The sequence below is a fragment of the Colobus angolensis genome, unplaced genomic scaffold, assembly GCF_000951035.1.
Source record: "Colobus angolensis palliatus isolate OR3802 unplaced genomic scaffold, Cang.pa_1.0 Scaffold177, whole genome shotgun sequence".
Lineage (NCBI taxonomy): Eukaryota > Metazoa > Chordata > Mammalia > Primates > Cercopithecidae > Colobus > Colobus angolensis.
The window spans coordinates 527,703-546,106 of record NW_012114899.1 but is presented as its reverse complement, the minus strand read 5'-3'; the positions used below and the strand labels follow the sequence as shown (position 1 = coordinate 546,106).

Here is an 18,404-nt window from a genome sequence, read left to right as displayed (position 1 = left end):
TTTTTGAGACAGGGTCTCGCTCTGTTGCCCAGGCTGGGTCTCGCTGTGTTGCCCAGGCTGGAGTACAGTGGTGCAGCTCACTGCGGCCTTGGCCTTCTGGGTTCAAGTGATCCTCCCATCTCAGCCTCTCCAGTAACTGGGACTACAGGCACGTGCCACCATGCCTGGCTAATATGTTTTTATTTTTCATAGAGATGAGGTCTCACTATGTTGCCCAGGCTGATCTCAAACTCCTGAGCTTAAGCAATCCTCCCGCCTTGACCTCCCAAAGTGCTGGGATTACAAGCATGAGCCACTGCTCCTGGCAGAGTTTTCAAAAACCTGCAGCTCTTGCTAAAAAAGTTGGTGCTTTCTTAGTTCTGGTGGGTATGCATGTGTAATATTTAAAAGGCTCACAGATATTTACAGTTCAGAAACCTGGATTCTGTCTGTCATTAGAAATTCAATTACACACCACAGACATATATGAGTAGTTCCTAACCTTTTAATTTAACCATTATTATGGATTTTTCCCCCCTTGGATCACATGTTATTTTCTTTTAAGTCCACCAAAAACTGTATTTATTGGCTCACTTTACCTTTTTTATTCATCAGACTTATACCTCCCAGTCAGAGTTTAGAATCAGGATCAGGTAGTCTCTTACCTCACTAAGCTGATTTTATTACAGCCAAAATAAAGACATTTGATATTTGAATTAGCTTCCAAACCTAACAAGTACATTTCCATTTCTGCTGGGCTTTTTGAGAGATTAAAAAGTTCATGCATTGACCCTTGAGAAAGTGGAAGCAAAGTTTAGTTCTTGTAAAGGAGTAGCCCTGTGTGTTCAGGGACTTCACTCTTGCCTTGTCTGTGATGTCTGAATGGAAGTAACAGGGATATTACTGACTTCAACCCTTTTCACTGTGATCTAGGCCTTTCTCTGGCTCTATAGGGACTGGGGATCAACCACCCCCACCCTAGTATTTCCTCAGCTACTGGAGTATTTGGGTTCTCAGTTCAAGCTCATAGGACTTGGGGAGAACATGCATTCATTGAAACAAAGACATTCCCCTAAGGTGCAAAAGTTAAAATGTCATGCAACCAGAACTATTACATAAAATCAAAAAGTGTCCAATTTGGATTATACTCTCAAAGGACCATGATGAGTATTCTAAAGTCAGTGTTTGTTTCTAAATTAATAGAATTGATAAATGTTATCTGTTTGCCAATTATAGAAGAAGAGATACAGTTGAGGAAGACTATTAATGTAATGTGAAATTGCATTATAATTGTATTATTTAGCAGATTGTGTTGCATGAACCAATGAAATTTGATGCTGTAATTTAAAAATAATTATTTTATGGAAGCAAAACTGCTTATGAATAACATTAAGTGAAATGCAGAATGAATAACTTAGGTATGTAGACTCACAGCTAAGAGATATATATACATGTAGCTCATGGCTCAGGGTAATCTGCAGAAATGAAAAAAATTATATTAGAATGGACAAGGGTGAGTCTCTTTCAAAATATTTTTTGTATAAGTTGTTACACATATCAGTTTTGCAATTAAAAGTTTAAGATGGATTTATACTGGCTCCAGTGAAGAATATGTGTTTTATTAACTAATACTGTGCTTGATTTTGTCTTATTTTATAGGAGTACCAGCAGAAATCCACCAATGTAGTCTATCAGGCCCACCATGTGAGCAGGAATAAGAGAGGGCAAGTGGTTGGAACAAGGGGTGGGTTCCGAGGATGTACCGTGTGGCTAACAGGTATGTCATGTTCACATAGATAGATAGATAGATAGATACAGCAAACTGACATGTGACACAATTTTATGGAAATTAGTGTAACGTATTACGTGCTTGTTTTATCATTAGAAGGAGGCTGAGAGATGTAGTAGAAAGCCTGGGTGTTAGTCCTAACCCTACCATCAGTGAGAAATAGAGTCAAGGTCAACTATAGAAATAAGAGTCTGATCAAGTCAACTCTGAAAGTCTCTAGTTGTCACTTTTCTCCTCTTTGGCAGGAAAGGATGGGACAAGATGATTATGACATCTGCTTTCAGTGCTGAGGGATTCAATAATTCTCATGTTCATCCCTAAACATATTTACTGGCAGTTATGAATGAGGCTTTCCTAATTTGACATTAAGCATTTGGCTGTCCATAAGGTTTTGGATGTTTAGAGATATTTGTTATTGTTGCCTAATGTTTTGACACTCTAGGAGACTATTTCACTTACTATATAAACTAACAAACAAACATAAGAATCTGTACAAGAAGGAAAACCAGTAATTTCCATTTGGCTGAGGATTGCCCTTGTTTATAGAAATAACTTGCTGCTGCTGAGGTGACTGAATGACTCTTCCTTTTCTTGTGTTTTTATAGCCGCAGAATGTCAAAGCTAAGAATTAGTGACAGAACTGGAATTAGAACCTGACTCCCAGTAGCTGGCCCCAGGCTATTACCTTATACTCTGAGTCCAAGGTAGACAAAATTATGTCTGGACTCTAAAGGAAAATCCAATTTCATTTCATAGACAACAGTTTTCAAATGGAATGAGCCCACCTGCAAAACTATGTTTATTCAGGTTATAAAATGTTTTCTAACCTGAAGCTCACTCTAAACAATCTGGCAGCTAGGGACCTGCCTTGCATGTTTTCTTGCTATCCTAAGTCTTTGCCCTTTTCTGTCCCAACCAGCCTCATTCTTGTCCTCTTCAAGTTTTTTCCTTATGCCTTTGGTTTCCTGGTTTCATTCATGCCTGGACTGTGCATCAAAGCAACTTTCTGCAGCCTCCAGTGCAAGGACAGACAGAGAGCACGAAACCTGCTGTGCTCAAATATGCACCATCCTTCTGTCATTACTCCTGAAATGTTTACCTCAACTCCCCCAGAAAGACGTAATTGCAGCAGTAGGTACAGCTGTATTCTGGAAGACCCCCTCCTGTTATATGTTGCCCTTCATGCAGAGATCACTGGTGAAAACAACTTTCGTGTTGGGCTATACACACAAAGTCCATTTTCTCTCATGTGACACCCCTTGGAAAGAAAAAGAGAACTGGTAGAGGAGAAACGTATCTTTCTCCTTCTGTACTCTTAAAATGAATTATCCTTTCATTAGAGGAAGAAAAGAATAGATGGCAAATTTTAAAAATCAAGGCTGGGCTTGGTAGCCCATGTCTGTAATCCCAGCACTTTGAGAGGCCAGTTTGGGTGGATCACCTGATGTCAGGAGTTCAAGACCAGCCTGGCCAACATAGCAAAACCCTGTCTCTCTACTAAAAATACAAAAATTAGCCGGGCATGGTGGTGCACGCCTGTAATCCCAGCTGCTCGGGAAGCTGAGGCAGGAGAATCACTTGAACACAGGAGGCAGAGGTTGCAGGGAGCCGAGATCCGCCACTGCACTCCAGCCTGGGTGACAGAATGACACTCCATCTCAAAAAATAAAAATAGAAAATTAAATTTAAAAACCATTTTTCTAATTTATTTTTTATTCTTATGTTAAAAGGTAGGCTGTTGACCAGGCAGACCAGAAGAAACAAAATATTTTAAATCCATAGACTCAGATTTTAGCCCCAACTCCACCTCCATGAGCTATGTGACTTTGGACAAGCCAGTTAGGCTCTCTAAGCCTCAGTATTCTTATTTGTACAATGAGAATAAAGATAGTACCTGACTTATGGAGGGGTTTATAGAACTAAATCAATAAAAGACAAATGCACTTTGCACAGTGCTTGGCACACAGTTATCAGTAACTGTAATTAGTGTTACCTTAATGTATGAAAGTACGCGCGCCAACAATCTGGTTACATATACTTACTGTAATTTAACTCTTAGTTTCCTGAGAACTGAAGCTAAATGGAAGGACATTTCTGTTATTTCTCTCATTTTCTGACATGAGAGAACACACCAGAGATTCAGAAGTGCCATTTCCCCTACCCTATAACCTGACATAAATACTAAGAAGAATTTATCACTTATGTCTTTATTCAAATGTAAAGGAATAACAGAATTACAGACAATTACCTTAAAAAATGATTTAGTGAAGTTAGTGTTGACACGTTCTTCATATAGCCGTTTCTTCTAATGGTCCTCTGTCAAAGCCAAGGGCATGGCTTTAAACTATAACTAAAAGTATGGAGACTATTTATTTACCTTTTGCAGATCACCTTTCGCCCCCAAATCTTCCTTCCTCTCTGTCCTTCATTCCTGCTTTTCCCACCTTTTTCCTCTTTCCTGCTGTAGTCTTCTCTGTATGAACATCTTGGCTTTTTTCCTCTGTCATGCCCAGGTGCTGTTGGATGGAAGCTTGGCACCATGAAATATTCTTAGGTTCAGAGATCTTTAGGACAAAGATCCTAAAATCCTAAAGGACTAATTTTGTTTTAGAGTGCTAGCCTTTAGGGTAGTTCAGATTTAAACTGTTAAATAATTTGGGCGGTTGTGTTTCCCTTTCTTCTTATGTTCCTCCTCCTATGGAAATTGCAAAGTGTGTTCCTGATCATTGTGCTTTGAAACCGTGGTGGAAGCCACATGGTAACTCGTTTCTCATATAAAGATTCTAGAGAATCTTTACACCGAAGAGTGTGACATATGGCAGCTCTGAATACATCTGCTCCCTAGCTCAGGCCGGCTTTCTGTCTTTATGTTTTGAGAGTCATTTTGGAAACATCTCGAAGCCAAAGGACAGCATGCGGGCTCTGTGAGACGGTTGTTCAGTGGCATCCACAAGGGAGGGGGACTTACCATTCTCCAGGGGCTGGCTGTTCCCCTGCATTCTGGCTGATTGCTGACTTTGAAGGGGATATGAGACCACTGTCACCACATCTTTTGATTTTTTCAAGAGAATACGGTATCTGGATTTGTATATACAACTTCCTTTGTGCTTTGGAGACAAGGCCTCGCTCTGTTACACAGGTTGGAGTGTAGTGGTGCCATCACGGCTCACTGCAGCCTTGACTTTCCAGGCTCAAGGGGTCTTCCCACTTCAGCCTCCTGAGTAGCTGGGACCACGGGTGTGCACCACCACACTCAGCTATTTTTTTGTTTTGTTTTTTGAGGATGCAGGGTCTCACTATGTTCCCCAGGCTAGTTTTGAACTCCTGGGCTCAAGTGATCCTCCCACCTTGGCCTCCCAAAATGCTGGGATTACAGGCATGAGCCCATGCCCAGCCTGTGTGACAACTTTCTAATCTTTAAAACATTCTGCAGCCCAAACAGAACACATCGAGGACCACATGTAGCCCCCAAATCTCCCTATTTATGAAGCCTGCTTGCTTTGAAAAGCTATAATTCTAACACAGGACAAATAGTTATTTCAAAATTTGACAGAAATATAAGTATTTGCCTTTGTAGTCAACTGCACTGATTTCTTTCTTTCTTTCTTTTTTTAGATTTAGTTATATTTAAAATTGCTAGATTAGTTCACAATTTGTCATCTTAAACTATCCAGGCCGATGTCAGTCTGCTTTATCTGTTCTGAACAGGTCTCTCTGGCGCTGGAAAAACAACAATAAGTTTTGCCCTGGAGGAGTACCTTGTCTCCCATGCCATCCCTTGTTACTCCCTGGATGGGGACAACGTCCGTCATGGCCTTAACAAAAATCTCGGATTCTCTCCTGGGGACAGAGAGGAAAATATCCGCCGGATTGCTGAGGTGGCTAAGCTGTTTGCTGATGCTGGCCTGGTCTGCATTACCAGCTTTATTTCTCCATTCGCAAAGGTAAAAAAAAAAAAAAAAAAAAAAAAGGCACTGCACACTATTCCTACACACAGTGCAAGTGCTCTCCAACTGCTAGGGGAAGGAATCAGGTAGGGTGGGCATAAGAATGTCTCCTTTCATTTTGCTGACTATTTCTTCCCCCCATCACAGGCTCTCTCATTTCCTCTATTTAATATGGGTTACGTAAAGAGAGTTCCTTCCTTTCCAGATGCCAGGGCACCAGTGGACATAAATCCTTCCATGTTCACAATTATAAGGAACATTTGGTCAGAGTCGAAGGGAAGAGAAAGTTAAACAAGAGCAACTCTAAAGCTCTGTAATTTTAGTTGTCAGAAAAAGGATCTAGCTAAAGAAAAGAGCAGTTGACAGCCAAAGCTTCGGGTTCTATGTGTTTAATGCTGACATCACTGAGGTGGAGTGTCACTCTTCTTTTAAGTCAGGAAATTTCTGGGAGCCAAACATCAGATGTAGCTTAGAACACATCCTTTGAATGAAATGCTCCCATATGGCCAGTGCTTTCCTGCTAGGAGGGTCTATTTTCCATCGTTTTCTGTGAAAGTCCTTGAGAGAGCTGTGTTTACCAGAGTGAAATTTCTGGACTTTCTCTCAAGCACTCTGCAAAGCACAAACCCCAGTGTTATCTCAAGGCTATTGAAAACCAAAGTACACAGTGTTCTGTGATTTAGAATTTCACCATGAAACCTCTTTTTACATTCTTAAACATATTGCTTTTCAGGATCGTGAGAATGCCCGCAAAATACATGAATCAGCAGGGCTGCCATTCTTTGAAATATTTGTAGACGCACCTCTAAATATTTGTGAAAGCAGAGACGTAAAAGGCCTCTACAAAAGGGCGAGAGCTGGGGAGATTAAAGGTAAGAGAATCGGCTAGCAGCATCTTTACCAGTTACTTAGGCTGTCAGTCCTTATTTTGTCCTCAGAAATCTGCCTTGAGTTTCAAACTCTCTTTTCCAAAATTGCATATAACATGCACAACTTTTTATCACATCATGATATATTCAATATGCCCAGAGGCTTATTAAAATGTAGGGTTTTATTTTTAAGAATTGTCATCTCAGCCATATGCAATAAAGTTCAGAGAACTAGAATGGATATTTATATGTGAGTGTGTGCGTGTAGAGGAGTGTTTCAGAGTTCTTCCTTATTCTTTTCTTCCTTTTTGATTTTAATCATCTACAGAGGGCTTCAACTTACCCAGCCAGATTTTGTTGACAGTTTGGGGCTGTCCATATTGAAAATACAGCTATTTATTTTCTTATTTATGGCTAGAAGTCAAGGATGGCTGTTGGACCTTTTCTGTTAAAATGTGAATTTTCAGTTGAATACATTATTCCAACATGTGTTTTGCCTTATTGATTAAAAAGGTTATTCTGTCAATACAGATGTGATGATTGTCACCCATATGCCTTGCAGGATTTACAGGTATCGATTCTGATTATGAGAAACCTGAAACTCCTGAGCGTGTGCTTAAAACCAATTTGTCCACAGTGAGTGATTGTGTCCAGCAGGTAGTGGAACTTCTGCAAGAGCAGGTAGGTGAACCGGTTGTCTTTTCTTTATATGTTTAATAAAATCATGAAAGACAATCTATGCCTCCTTACGGAAGCATTCTTTCTACAGTTTTCATTTCAAGTTTTTACCAATTCTGTTTCATTTCAGAACATTGTACCCCATACTATAATCAAAGATATCCACGAACTCTTCGTGCCGGAAAACAAACTTGACCACGTCCGAGCTGAGGCTGAAACTCTCCCTTCATTATCAATTACTAAGGTAAGTGGGTGCAGACTGGTCAAAGAATTAGGCTTAATATCAGTCATTATAATTTATTTATAATTACTTTTAACAATAAGAAAGATATAAATAAGGTGCACTTAATGTCCACAAATAAAACACTCCTTTTTTGCCAAGTTTTTTTAACCTCTTCTCCAAAGAAATCTTTCACCAAGAATTGCCACAAGGCCGCTGATCAATGCCATGTATGGACGTGACTGGGAAAATAACTTCTGTATTTGCATTGGACAATTTTACATAGCTGTCATTGTACCAGTAAGTACATCTGGTAGAAAAATATAGCCAAACCAGGATTTTTGTGGATAAAAGAAAGAAAGAATAAACGATGAATTTTCAACTCAGTTGCATATTTTGGGAATAGATACAGCCTAAAAATGTTCAAATAAGTCATCTCAGTATCTCAATATGAAATCTTTTCACCACTATTTCATAGTAAATTTCCGAACTTAAATCTTTCTGGCCCTTAGATCATGAGTTAACATAACAGTTGGGAACACTTAAAACGTAGAAGATTCTGCCCTTATCCTCTTGTTAACTGAATAAGAAAGGACCTTCCTGGGGCCAGATTCCTGGAAAACAGAACTACGAAAATGTTCAACTACTTTTTGTGTTTTGCAGCTGGATCTCCAGTGGGTCCAGGTTTTGAGCGAAGGCTGGGCCACTCCCCTCAAAGGTTTCATGAGGGAGAAGGAGTACTTACAAGTTATGCACTTTGACACCCTGCTAGATGGTATGTTTTTGTTGTTGTTTCTTACTCTTTGTTGTTAAAGGAGAAAAAGAATCTTTCCCAGAAGTTTTGCAGGAACAGGAAGTTAGTCTTTGGTTTGCAAATGTTATTGCAAAACTATTTGGACCATTGACAGTGTGCTCCGTTCTATTATGTTTAAGCTTCCATTTTTAGGATTTTTTTGGTTGTTCTCAAGATTGTTCCTTTAAAACTAAGGAACTGAAAAATGGTTCTTAAGCCAAGAAAAACACAAGTCTGTTTCACCTCCACTTGCTCTTTGCTGGTGCTGATATTCAGAAGGTAGCACTCAGAAGTACCATTGCCACCTGCTAGGGACATTCCTGGGGCAGCCAAGATGAGGTCAGCACATGTTCCTGATGTCCATGGCAACCCCCACCCTCCAGGTTGCTCGTGTCAAGCATTATTGCAACAACTGCTTTCTTTGGTGCATGCTGAAGTGTCAGTGCTCATGCCCACACATGAAATATATTAAAATGGTTTCATCCACTACACTCTAACAAAAGAGCATTAAGGCAGCTTTCTGGCCACAAGCTGAATGGCTTTTAGAAAAGCTATCTGGTCAAGCTCAGAAGCATGTGTTATTGAGAAGACTTCCGGACCCTTCTATGATCATTTCCTTCCTAGAACTGCCTGAGCTTATCAAATAAACTTATCTATTTCAAGACCTTTGGGGAATGGCTGCTAAGTGGGGAAGGAGTAGGGGTAGAGTCATACTCAATTTGTAATACTGAGCAGGGCTCCAAGCCTTTTAGGAAGAAAAATCAAATAAGATGTTCTTTTTTGGAAAAGATGTTCATGTTCTGTGTTTGTGCCTTTGCCTGGGGAATGGGGCATGAACTCAATCAGAACTCAAAGACTGATCAGCATGGACCCTCTTTCCTTATTCTTTTGCTGTGACAGATAACACTCCAAAACCTGAATCCTTCACTTCTCAGATAAAATAATATTCCCCAAAGACACTTAGTTTACTTCTAGCTTGCTTCAACAACAACAATAATAATCCATATCTCTATACCACATCTCTGTTTTCAAAGCATTTTCTCGGGCATTATTTCATTTGTTCCTCACAAAAACCCTATAAAATAGTTAGCAATTATTATCCCACTTTACAGATGAGGAAACTGGCCTCAGATTAAGGGATTTGCTGAAGTTCATAACATTCACAAGTGAAGGCCCAAGACCAGAGTCCAGAATCTTAGGACTCCTGGCCCAGTGCTCCTTACATACCAGGCTGCTCTCCTGATGTCCTTTCCAATAGAATCTATAAGGCCTGATGGTCTACAAGGAAGGCTGACTTTTATCTTGATGTCTTGATTTTGACACATGGTGAACACTGGCTGCCTGAAGTAAAGGTCATTGGACTTAGCAGCTAGCCATGAGCAAGAGGTTGATTTTGAGCATGTGAACAGAGCTGTGGCCAAAAGACAAGACAAGTGAACTACATTGAAAGAGGGGGCCTCATTACAGACAACAAGGTGCTGTTGACCTTGGACAAGCATTCCTTTCATAAAGAAAAACACCAGGGTGGTGGAAGTAGTTGCAGAGGTCAGTGTTAATGGAAATCAGGGGTCCTTAGCCTGGGATCTAGGACTTCAGGATGGGCTAACAAAAAATCCTAGAGGCAAAAATGTTTGTGTTTTGTTAAGGGAAGGAAGGAACATTTTCCTGGGTTGAGGATTTATGGCTTTTGATAGATTCTGTTTTTTCCTTTAATGTTTTTATTTCTGAGAGACAGAGTCTTGCTCCATCACCCAGGCTGGAGTGCAGTGTCATGAGCATAGCTTACTGAATCCTTGAACTCCTGAATTCAAGCAATCTTCCCACCTCTGCTTCCTAGGTAGCTGGTACTACAGGCATGCACCACCATGCATGGCATATTTCTAAATTTGTTTTGTAGAGATAAGGTCTATGTTGCCCAGAGATAAGGTCTCACAATGTTGCCCGGGTTGATCTTGAATTCCTTTCCTCAAGTAATCCTCCTGCCTTGGCCTTGCAAAGTGCTATTATAGACAACAAATTCTTAAAAGACTCTGTGATCCAAAAAGATGAAGAACAGCTAATGCAGATAATCCATCTGGATTATTTAGGCAAAATCTCTAGCCTTCCTTTTACACTGTCTCAATTTCATTTTATGGGAGTTCTTCAACTTGCAAAACCCATTGATTTTCTTTTTCCTTTTTTTTTTTTTTTGAGACAGAGTCTTGCTCTGTCACCCAGGCCAGAGGGCAGTGGCATGATCTCAGCTCACTGCAACTTCTGCCTCCTGGGTTCAAGCCATTCTCCTGAGTAGCTGGGACTACAGGTGCATGCCACCATGTATGGCTAATTTTTGTGTTTTTAGTAGACACAGGGTTTCACCATGTTGGCCAGACTGGTCTTGAACTCCTTGACCTCAGATGATCTGCCCGCCTTGGCCTCCCAAAGTGCTGAGATTACAGGTGTGAGCTGCCATACCCTGCCAACCCATTGATTTTCTATTTCTTATTTGATGATCACTATCATGAAGTGGATGAAGCACTTATTATTGCTCCCACTCTCCATGTAATCCAGATGTCTGTCCCCACAAACCTACCAGCCAGGGGATATGAATGAGGTTACCTTCCCATTAATACTTGAAGCCTACTAGTTCCAAGCCCCTACCTGCTCATGCAGAAAGCCCAGTTCTTTCCAAAGCTTACCCAAGTGTTTTTGGAAGTCCCCAAAGGGTATGTTTCCTGTGTTCCTGAGTCAGGGCCCCAGCCATGTGCCACTTGCTGTGTGGTTCTGTGGATCTGTCTGTACCCAGAAGTGCAGATCCTGCTGGGTCACTCCAGCCACCAAAGTTTTGGTACCAGTAGGGCTGTCGCAGTTTATGGACTGTTCTTCAAGTGGGAAAAATGTTTCCTTCCTCTGTATTAACCTCAATTGAAGACTGTCTAGGAGGTTGCTTTAGTTCCACAGTATTAGAGAATTGAGTGGGGCAACTCTTGTAAGCTGTATAGATCCCTTTATCCTCATGTGGCTCCAATGTGGCTCTGTCAGGAGGGTTCAAGACCAGATGTTGTGCTATTTCCATATCCTTTCCCCTTCCAACCTACAGGGCCTGTTTCCGAAACTTTCTGTAAGACTCTTCTTTTCCCTGTGGGAATTATCTGCTGGTTCTACCATCTACCTCTGCAAACAGAGTCCACTGGACATACTTATGCAACCCCAGTTATGATCAGGATTCAGAGCTCTGCACAGCCCATGGAAGCATCCTAAATGCCTGTGTAAATTGATTAATAAAAATAGATAATCACGGATATGATGTGCTGCCCACCCCTACCATTCACTGTATGTTAACTTAGTTTGGGCCTAAGTAGAGGCAGAATATCACAGTGGATGAGAGTGTGAGCTGTGAAGTCAAACTGTCTAGGTTTGTATGTCAGTGATTAGCTATGAACCTGGGCCAAATTACTTAAACTCTCTGGGCTTTGTTCCTTCATCTCTATAATGGGGATGTTAATAACTGTACCTATCTCATTGGATGTTGAAAGTTTAAAAGAATCCCTGATTCAATAGTCAGTATTTCAAACATGTTAGCTATTATGAACAAACCACTCTGCATACAGTTAAAAGAATTTGTCAGGCATGGTGGTTCATGACTGTAGTCCCAGCTGCTCAGAGCCTAAGGCGGGAGGATCACTTGAGCCCAGGAGCTAGAGTCTCACCTGGACAACATAGGGAAACTTTGTCTCTAAAAATAAATTTGTAAATAAAAGGACTTGGAGTCTTGAAGAGACTAAGTGACTTTATCCCTAGTCACATCAGCTAGCCAACAGATATTCACTGAGTGCTCCCATGTGCCAGGCTTTGTCTAGCGGCTGGAGATAGAATGGTAATGAAGGCAGGTGAGCTTTCTGAGAAATACAGCACAGTCATTTTCTGAGACCTAGTCCAGTAGGTCCTTCCCGCCCCCCATCAGTGGTTGTGAAACTTTCTTTTTTATTTTATTTTTCTTATTTTATTTTATTTTTTGAGACAGAGTCTCGCTCTGTTGCCGAGGCTGGAGTGCAGTGGTGCCATCTCTGCTTACTGCAACGTCCGCCTCCTGGGTTCAAGCAATTCTTCTGCCTCAGCCTACCAACTAGCTGGGATTATAGGCACTCACCACCAAGCCCAGGTAATTATTGTATTTTTAGTAGAGATGGGGTTTCACCATATTGGCCAGGCTGGTCTTGAACTCCTGACCTCAAGTGATCCACCCACCTCAGCCTCCCAAAGTGCTAGGATTAGAACCATGAGCCACTGCGCGTGGCCAAAACGTTCTTTTTTAAACCAGAGAATTATTTATTTCATTTCAAAAATCAGAGGCAATATATACAACAAAATGGAACTACCCCACTGCCCCAGTAGAAGGGAGTAGGGGCTTGGGCTCCCTCTCACCTGGAGAGCAGCCTGAAGGGTATCAGGAGGAAGCCGGTTGAAACGCAGCAACAGAGGCTCCTGACAGTGCCTCGCCTCATGGTGTTTGGACTGAGCAGACATTTAAATACTAAAAAGTGATTTATTTATATGTCAGAATGTTGGGCAAGATATCATTCATATAGATATCATTTAATTATAAACAATTCATGAAGGTTTGAGTCACTGCCATTGAAAATTTGAAATGATCTCTATAGCCACAGACATGTGCCCACTTTTGTCTTCCTTCAACAATTACAAATTTCTTGATTGCCCTACAATCTGTAAGCAACATTGTTTTTATTCTGACCATGTCTCCTAAAAATATTTTGTTGGTTTTAATTTTCTCAAAGGTCTATATTTTTGAGAAATATAAACCTAAAATTAAAAATAAATTTAAAAATAAAATTTAAAAATAAAATAGTTCTGTCTACTCAGTCCAGAAGCCAAAAAAAAAAAAAAAAACCAAAACAAAAACCAAATAACTTGTTAGAGTTTATGATAATTGTATAGTATGAGTCACTCCATATATTACTCAAGAATCTATGTTTATATCAGTGTATCATATCACTTTATTTCTCACTGGAAGTATAGTTTCAGGGTTGTCACAGACCCTTTGGTCATAAATGTTACATCTAAATTTAAAAATGGAAACTCAGGCTTGCGTTGACTGATGGCATCCAAGTAGGATCAAGACAGGGGCCTCGTGAGACTCCATCATTTAATGGCTATTCTTCCGCAGCTCTGACTTTCCAAGGCATGATGTGAGAGCACTCTGCATATATCACTGGCACTTATTGAGCACCAGTTGTGTTCTGACACTGGAGTTTGACATAGATTATTACATTTAATCAGGATAATACCACTGTGAAGATATTTTGTCCACTTGAGAAAATATGTATTAGAAAGGTTAAATAACTTATTTGAAGCCTAGACTTAAATCCAGGTTGTCCTGGATCTAACATTGGTGCTTGTTATACTGGGCATATTTTCATGTCCTCTAACCATGTGAAATTCTAGGATGTTCTAGGGCAGTTTGCTTCTATACTTGCTCCCAAAGCGTAGTTTGGAAACTATTCAACAGTGGTTATAAGATCACATGTTTGCAAGAGAAAACTTCTTGGTGAAGCTGGAGGGGATATTAACATATGTTATAATTATTTTAAAGCAGATATCTCTTCCCAGTGGAAGGAAAAATAAATAAATAAAAAATTAGAAAACCAGATAAACATCTGAACAATGCTTTTGGATTATATTGGACATTCCATACAAGTTCTGATTTCACCAGCTTTTTGCTATTATATACTCTCTATTGTTAAAAATAGCATGACGAAACTAGTATATTTATATGTTATATATGTGAAGTGTCATAACAGGAATTTGCTCTTTGACATTGTTGCTGTAAGATTCTTTTGGTGGAGAGCTGAAAATGTTTCTTAACTGTGTTTATATTTCCCTAGGCATGGCCCTTCCTGGTATGTACTTTAACTTTTCCAAGTAGCTAAATTATTATAATTAGATATGTTACATTAACTGGAAATGGTTAAGAACATAACTAAAAGAAAATCTACATTAACCAGTTGGAATCACTATTAGTTCATGATCCAACCAGCTATAGTGGAATAACACTGTAATTTTCTTTTGATTGGAGTCCAAACAACAGGAAATTTCTTGACCAGATGTAGCTATTGTGTATAATGTAGCATTTGGCTGACAAAAGTAAACTTGTTTCTAAATTGTCATTGTACATTTTGTTCCTGGTCTTCTTTTACATTTATGATCCTCTTCCAATGACCAAATGAGGACCATTTGGTCCTCATTTAGTTTCAAAAATCTGGAAATTTTTTTTCTACGGTGTTTATAAAAGATTTTAAGTTGATGAAGAATAAATCAATGTAAACTGAATGTACCTGGTTGGATTGTGTATGATTGTACTTAATTTGTTTACAATGTATGATTATGCATGTACTTAATTTCAAGCCATTATGATTGCTTGTTATGGAACTGGGAGTCAATATATATTTGCTGTGACTGTAAACTTCTTCATTGTACAAAAATGAAAAGGTAAAATTCTGAATATGTCATCTGTCTTTGATATTGCTTTCATCATTGTTGTTTTTCCTTTAAAAAGCCCGGTTAAGCAATAAGGAGTAATTTAGGTTTTGCATAGAAACAATCCCAAACAACCATGAAGCAGATCTATATGGCTAACACAGAAGGCTGGAAAATTATTGAAAGCAAAAGAAAAGTCATTCCATTGAACAATAAGCTATCTCTTGAACTTACTGTGGCTAAAGAACCACAATATTTTTTTTCAAAATAAGATACACCACAATAAAATAATCAAGGCAGTTCCCACCAGAGCCAAATGAAGCACATGAAGGAAAAGGCTGAAAGCTCAAGTCAAGGCTGAAAGCCATGGGTGATGTTTCAGCACAGTTCAGGTATTACGTCTTAGTAACAATTGGATACGTTTATGTATTAGAAAGGTTGATAAAGATGATAGGGAAACTACAGTAAATCTGTGTATACACGTGTAGTGTTGTAGCTACAGGCTTGTAAGATCAGTAGGCATTATCACTTGGCAGAACTCCTTTCTATAAACATCCCACAGATTCGCTTCCTTATTGAGACAACCTGCCAAGGAGTGTTGTTTAGTCATTTCAGATTTTCACTCAAGGCCGAGATGAAGGTAGATTAGAGGCTACATTGGTCAGGAATCTAGTGGACAAGAGGAGGTGGCTGCAACAGTGAAACATCCCTTGGATATCAAGGCAGAATACTTGATAGAAAAGGCAACGTTACAGACGTGTTGCAGGCAGCGCTAGGTTCTTTCAGCACCCTGCTCCATGTTTTGCTTTGCATTTTGCTTTATTTCGGCCAAGTCATTCTTTATCAGCAGAGGCAAATGTCATGGTCTTTCTTTCAGCAATGTCGTCAGTAAGCAATCCACAGAAAGCATGATTTCTAGTGAGAACAGCAGCATTTCTGAAGGCGTTATTCTTTGTTAGCCTCTCTTCCTTTTCCTCAACTAGTCTATGCGGTGGACTTCATTATCTTCCATCAGCAACCTCCATTAACATAGTGCTTTATAGTTTGCCCCCTGCAGCAACCCATAGAGATAGATGTCATTTATTAGCCCATTTTTCCAGTGAGGAAACTGAGTTTAGAAAAGTTGAATGACACACATAGTAAAAGGGAGAACTGCTGACTGAATTTAGTGTTCTTTGCAAAGGACTTAGCTGCTGTAAATGCCCAAGAACATTGAAACAAAGAGTTATTTGAATGACAAACCATTACTTTCTGCACATGGTATCTAATTTGCGGTTTATGAAAGGTCTGAAATATATTGCAGGATTTTATGATAGACCGGATTTTTTTATTGCCAGCAGTTGCTGTCTATTTCCGGTGACATTCTTTAGGTTCTAGTAACCTTTGGAAAGTGTTTAAAAGGTGCAAAGTGATATGCCTGGAAAGTTTAGTTTCATAGCTACTAGTGGGGAGTCTTATGCCCTGAAGGAATAGAACTCTAATCTTTAACTCTGTCAAAGGCCTTCTAAATGTTGCATTGAAAAGTTAGGTTTAAATGGTTTCATTAATCTAGGGCACATTCCCTCAAGTCCATAAATAACTGCATTTGTTTTCTCCGGAGTTAAAAAGTTTTCTTTATTCACCTTCCTTTCATTCTCTTCTGAATCTTGAACTTGAGAACTCTCACAAAATTGTCCCTAATTTTATTTTGTGTTATACGCTTAACCATGAGCCCTCATTTTCTTACCTGTGAGTATAATTGAGAGACTAGCATATTTGTGAGGGCATCATTGTAGGAGGAACACCGTTTTGTACATTTTTTTACATTATCTAGAATCATTGAGAAATGAGATGTTTTTAGAAAGCCGAATTTTATCCCTTTAAGCCACAGACTGAAAACCAACTACACATTAACTATCTTATTTAGGAACATTTCAAAATAGTCTTACTGAAAAAAAAAATTATTCACTCAAAAAAGAGAGAATATTTTCAATATAAAAGAACTTTTAAAAATGACTCTGTCATTATTAGTTTTACCAGTTATTAAACTGGGCACTAAAGTAATGATGTCCTGAAGATGGGGAGACCTGTGGGATTGTTGGCTCGCATGCTAAAGAACTCCCATAACTCTGTATTTTAGTTTCTGTGTTAGAACCTTGTATGGTCAGGGTTCTCCAGAGAAACAGAACCAACAGGATGTGTATCTGTCTGCCCATCTATAGAGAGATATGCATCTCTCTATATAGACATAGATATAAAAATATATTTAATATATTTAAATAAATTTATATATGCATGTACATATATTAATTTATACATGTATACATTATTTTAATAAATTACTTATTATAGAACCTTTTCTCTATATATATACATCTCTATATATAACATAGATATTATATCTGAATTATATATTTCTGATGTATAATATATCTGAATAGATAACAATATATCTATGTTATATATAGATATCTACATATTATATAGGTATATAATAAATCTCTTTTTCTCTCTCTCTCTATATATATACACACACACACACACACACACAGAAAGAGATTTATTTTAAGGAATTGGTTCATGTGATTGTGGAATCTGGCAAGTCTGAAAACTGGGAGAGAGGCTGGAGAACCTGAGAAGACCTGCGGTTCAAGTCCACAGGCTGTCTGCTGGCATAATTCGCTCCTCTTCTGGGGAGACGAGTCTTGTTTTTCTTTTTTTTTGAGACGGAGTCTCTCTGTCCTCCAGGCTGGAGCGCAGTGGCGCGATCTCGGCTCACTGCAAGATCCGCCTCCCGGGTTCACACCATTCTCCTGCCTCAGCCTCCTGAGTAGCTGGGACCACAGGTCCCCGCCACCGCACCCGGCTAATTTTTTGTATTTTTTTAGTAGAGACGGGCTTTCACCGTGGTCTCTATCTCCTGACCTTGTGATCCACCCGCCTCGGCCTCCCAAAGTACTGGGATTACAGGCGTGAGCCACTGCGCCCGGCCGAGTCTTTTTTTATTTAATTAGGTCTTTGATTGGATGAGGCCCACTCACATTCTGGAGGGTACTCTCTCTACTCAAAGTCTACTGATTGAAATGTTAATCCCATCTAAAAAGTACCTCCACTGAAACATTTAGAATAATGTTTGACTAAATATCTGAGTACTGTGTCCTAGCTAAATTGATATATAACATCAACCATCACAGTTTCTATGTGTACTTTTTCAGTAGTTTTCCTTTCTCTTCCTTTGTGGTCCAGCTGTCATTTGACATTTCTTGCTGCTGAAGATGTAGCTTCTCTGAATACCACATTCGATGCCTTCTAATTTGCTGTGCTGTATACTGAGAAATCAGAACACCCTGTTTATTTAAATTCCTCTTAAAGCAAGAGACTCAGCATAATGGTGAGAGGGGCTTAAACGCCAGAGAAAGCGCATGTGCGTTAATGACTTGATGTCATTTTTCACTCCTCTGTGTTTCTGGACAGATGATTCTCAACTGTGGTTGCACTAGCAAGACCTGTGATTCCCAGATAAGTGAGATTATCAGTCTCTTCAAAAATATTTAGGAAAGAGGGAACAGGAGGGGGAAAAAAAGGTGATTTTATGCTGAAACCACCATGAATAACATCAGGAGGACTGCTTGTTTGGGATACCATAGATTAGTGGGGTTTGTTTTGTTTTTTTTGA

At 39.4% G+C, this 18,404-nt stretch overlaps 1 protein-coding gene across 2 annotated transcripts in view; it reads left to right on the top strand.

Annotated features, from left to right (window-relative positions):
* PAPSS2 (3'-phosphoadenosine 5'-phosphosulfate synthase 2) overlaps nt 1-18,404 on the top strand; it is an 88,517-nt gene that overhangs the window by 48,170 nt on the left and 21,943 nt on the right. Inside the window, exons 2-8 of one of the 2 annotated variants that reach the window (XM_011938746.1) lie at nt 1,639-1,756; nt 5,477-5,712; nt 6,449-6,587; nt 7,147-7,265; nt 7,393-7,506; nt 8,146-8,257; nt 14,158-14,172. In XM_011938746.1, the coding sequence (XP_011794136.1) occupies nt 1,639-1,756; nt 5,477-5,712; nt 6,449-6,587; nt 7,147-7,265; nt 7,393-7,506; nt 8,146-8,257; nt 14,158-14,172 (853 nt within the window). The remainder of the gene's footprint in view (nt 1-1,638; nt 1,757-5,476; nt 5,713-6,448; nt 6,588-7,146; nt 7,266-7,392; nt 7,507-8,145; nt 8,258-14,157; nt 14,173-18,404) is intronic. The other variant, XM_011938747.1, reaches the window with a different exon arrangement.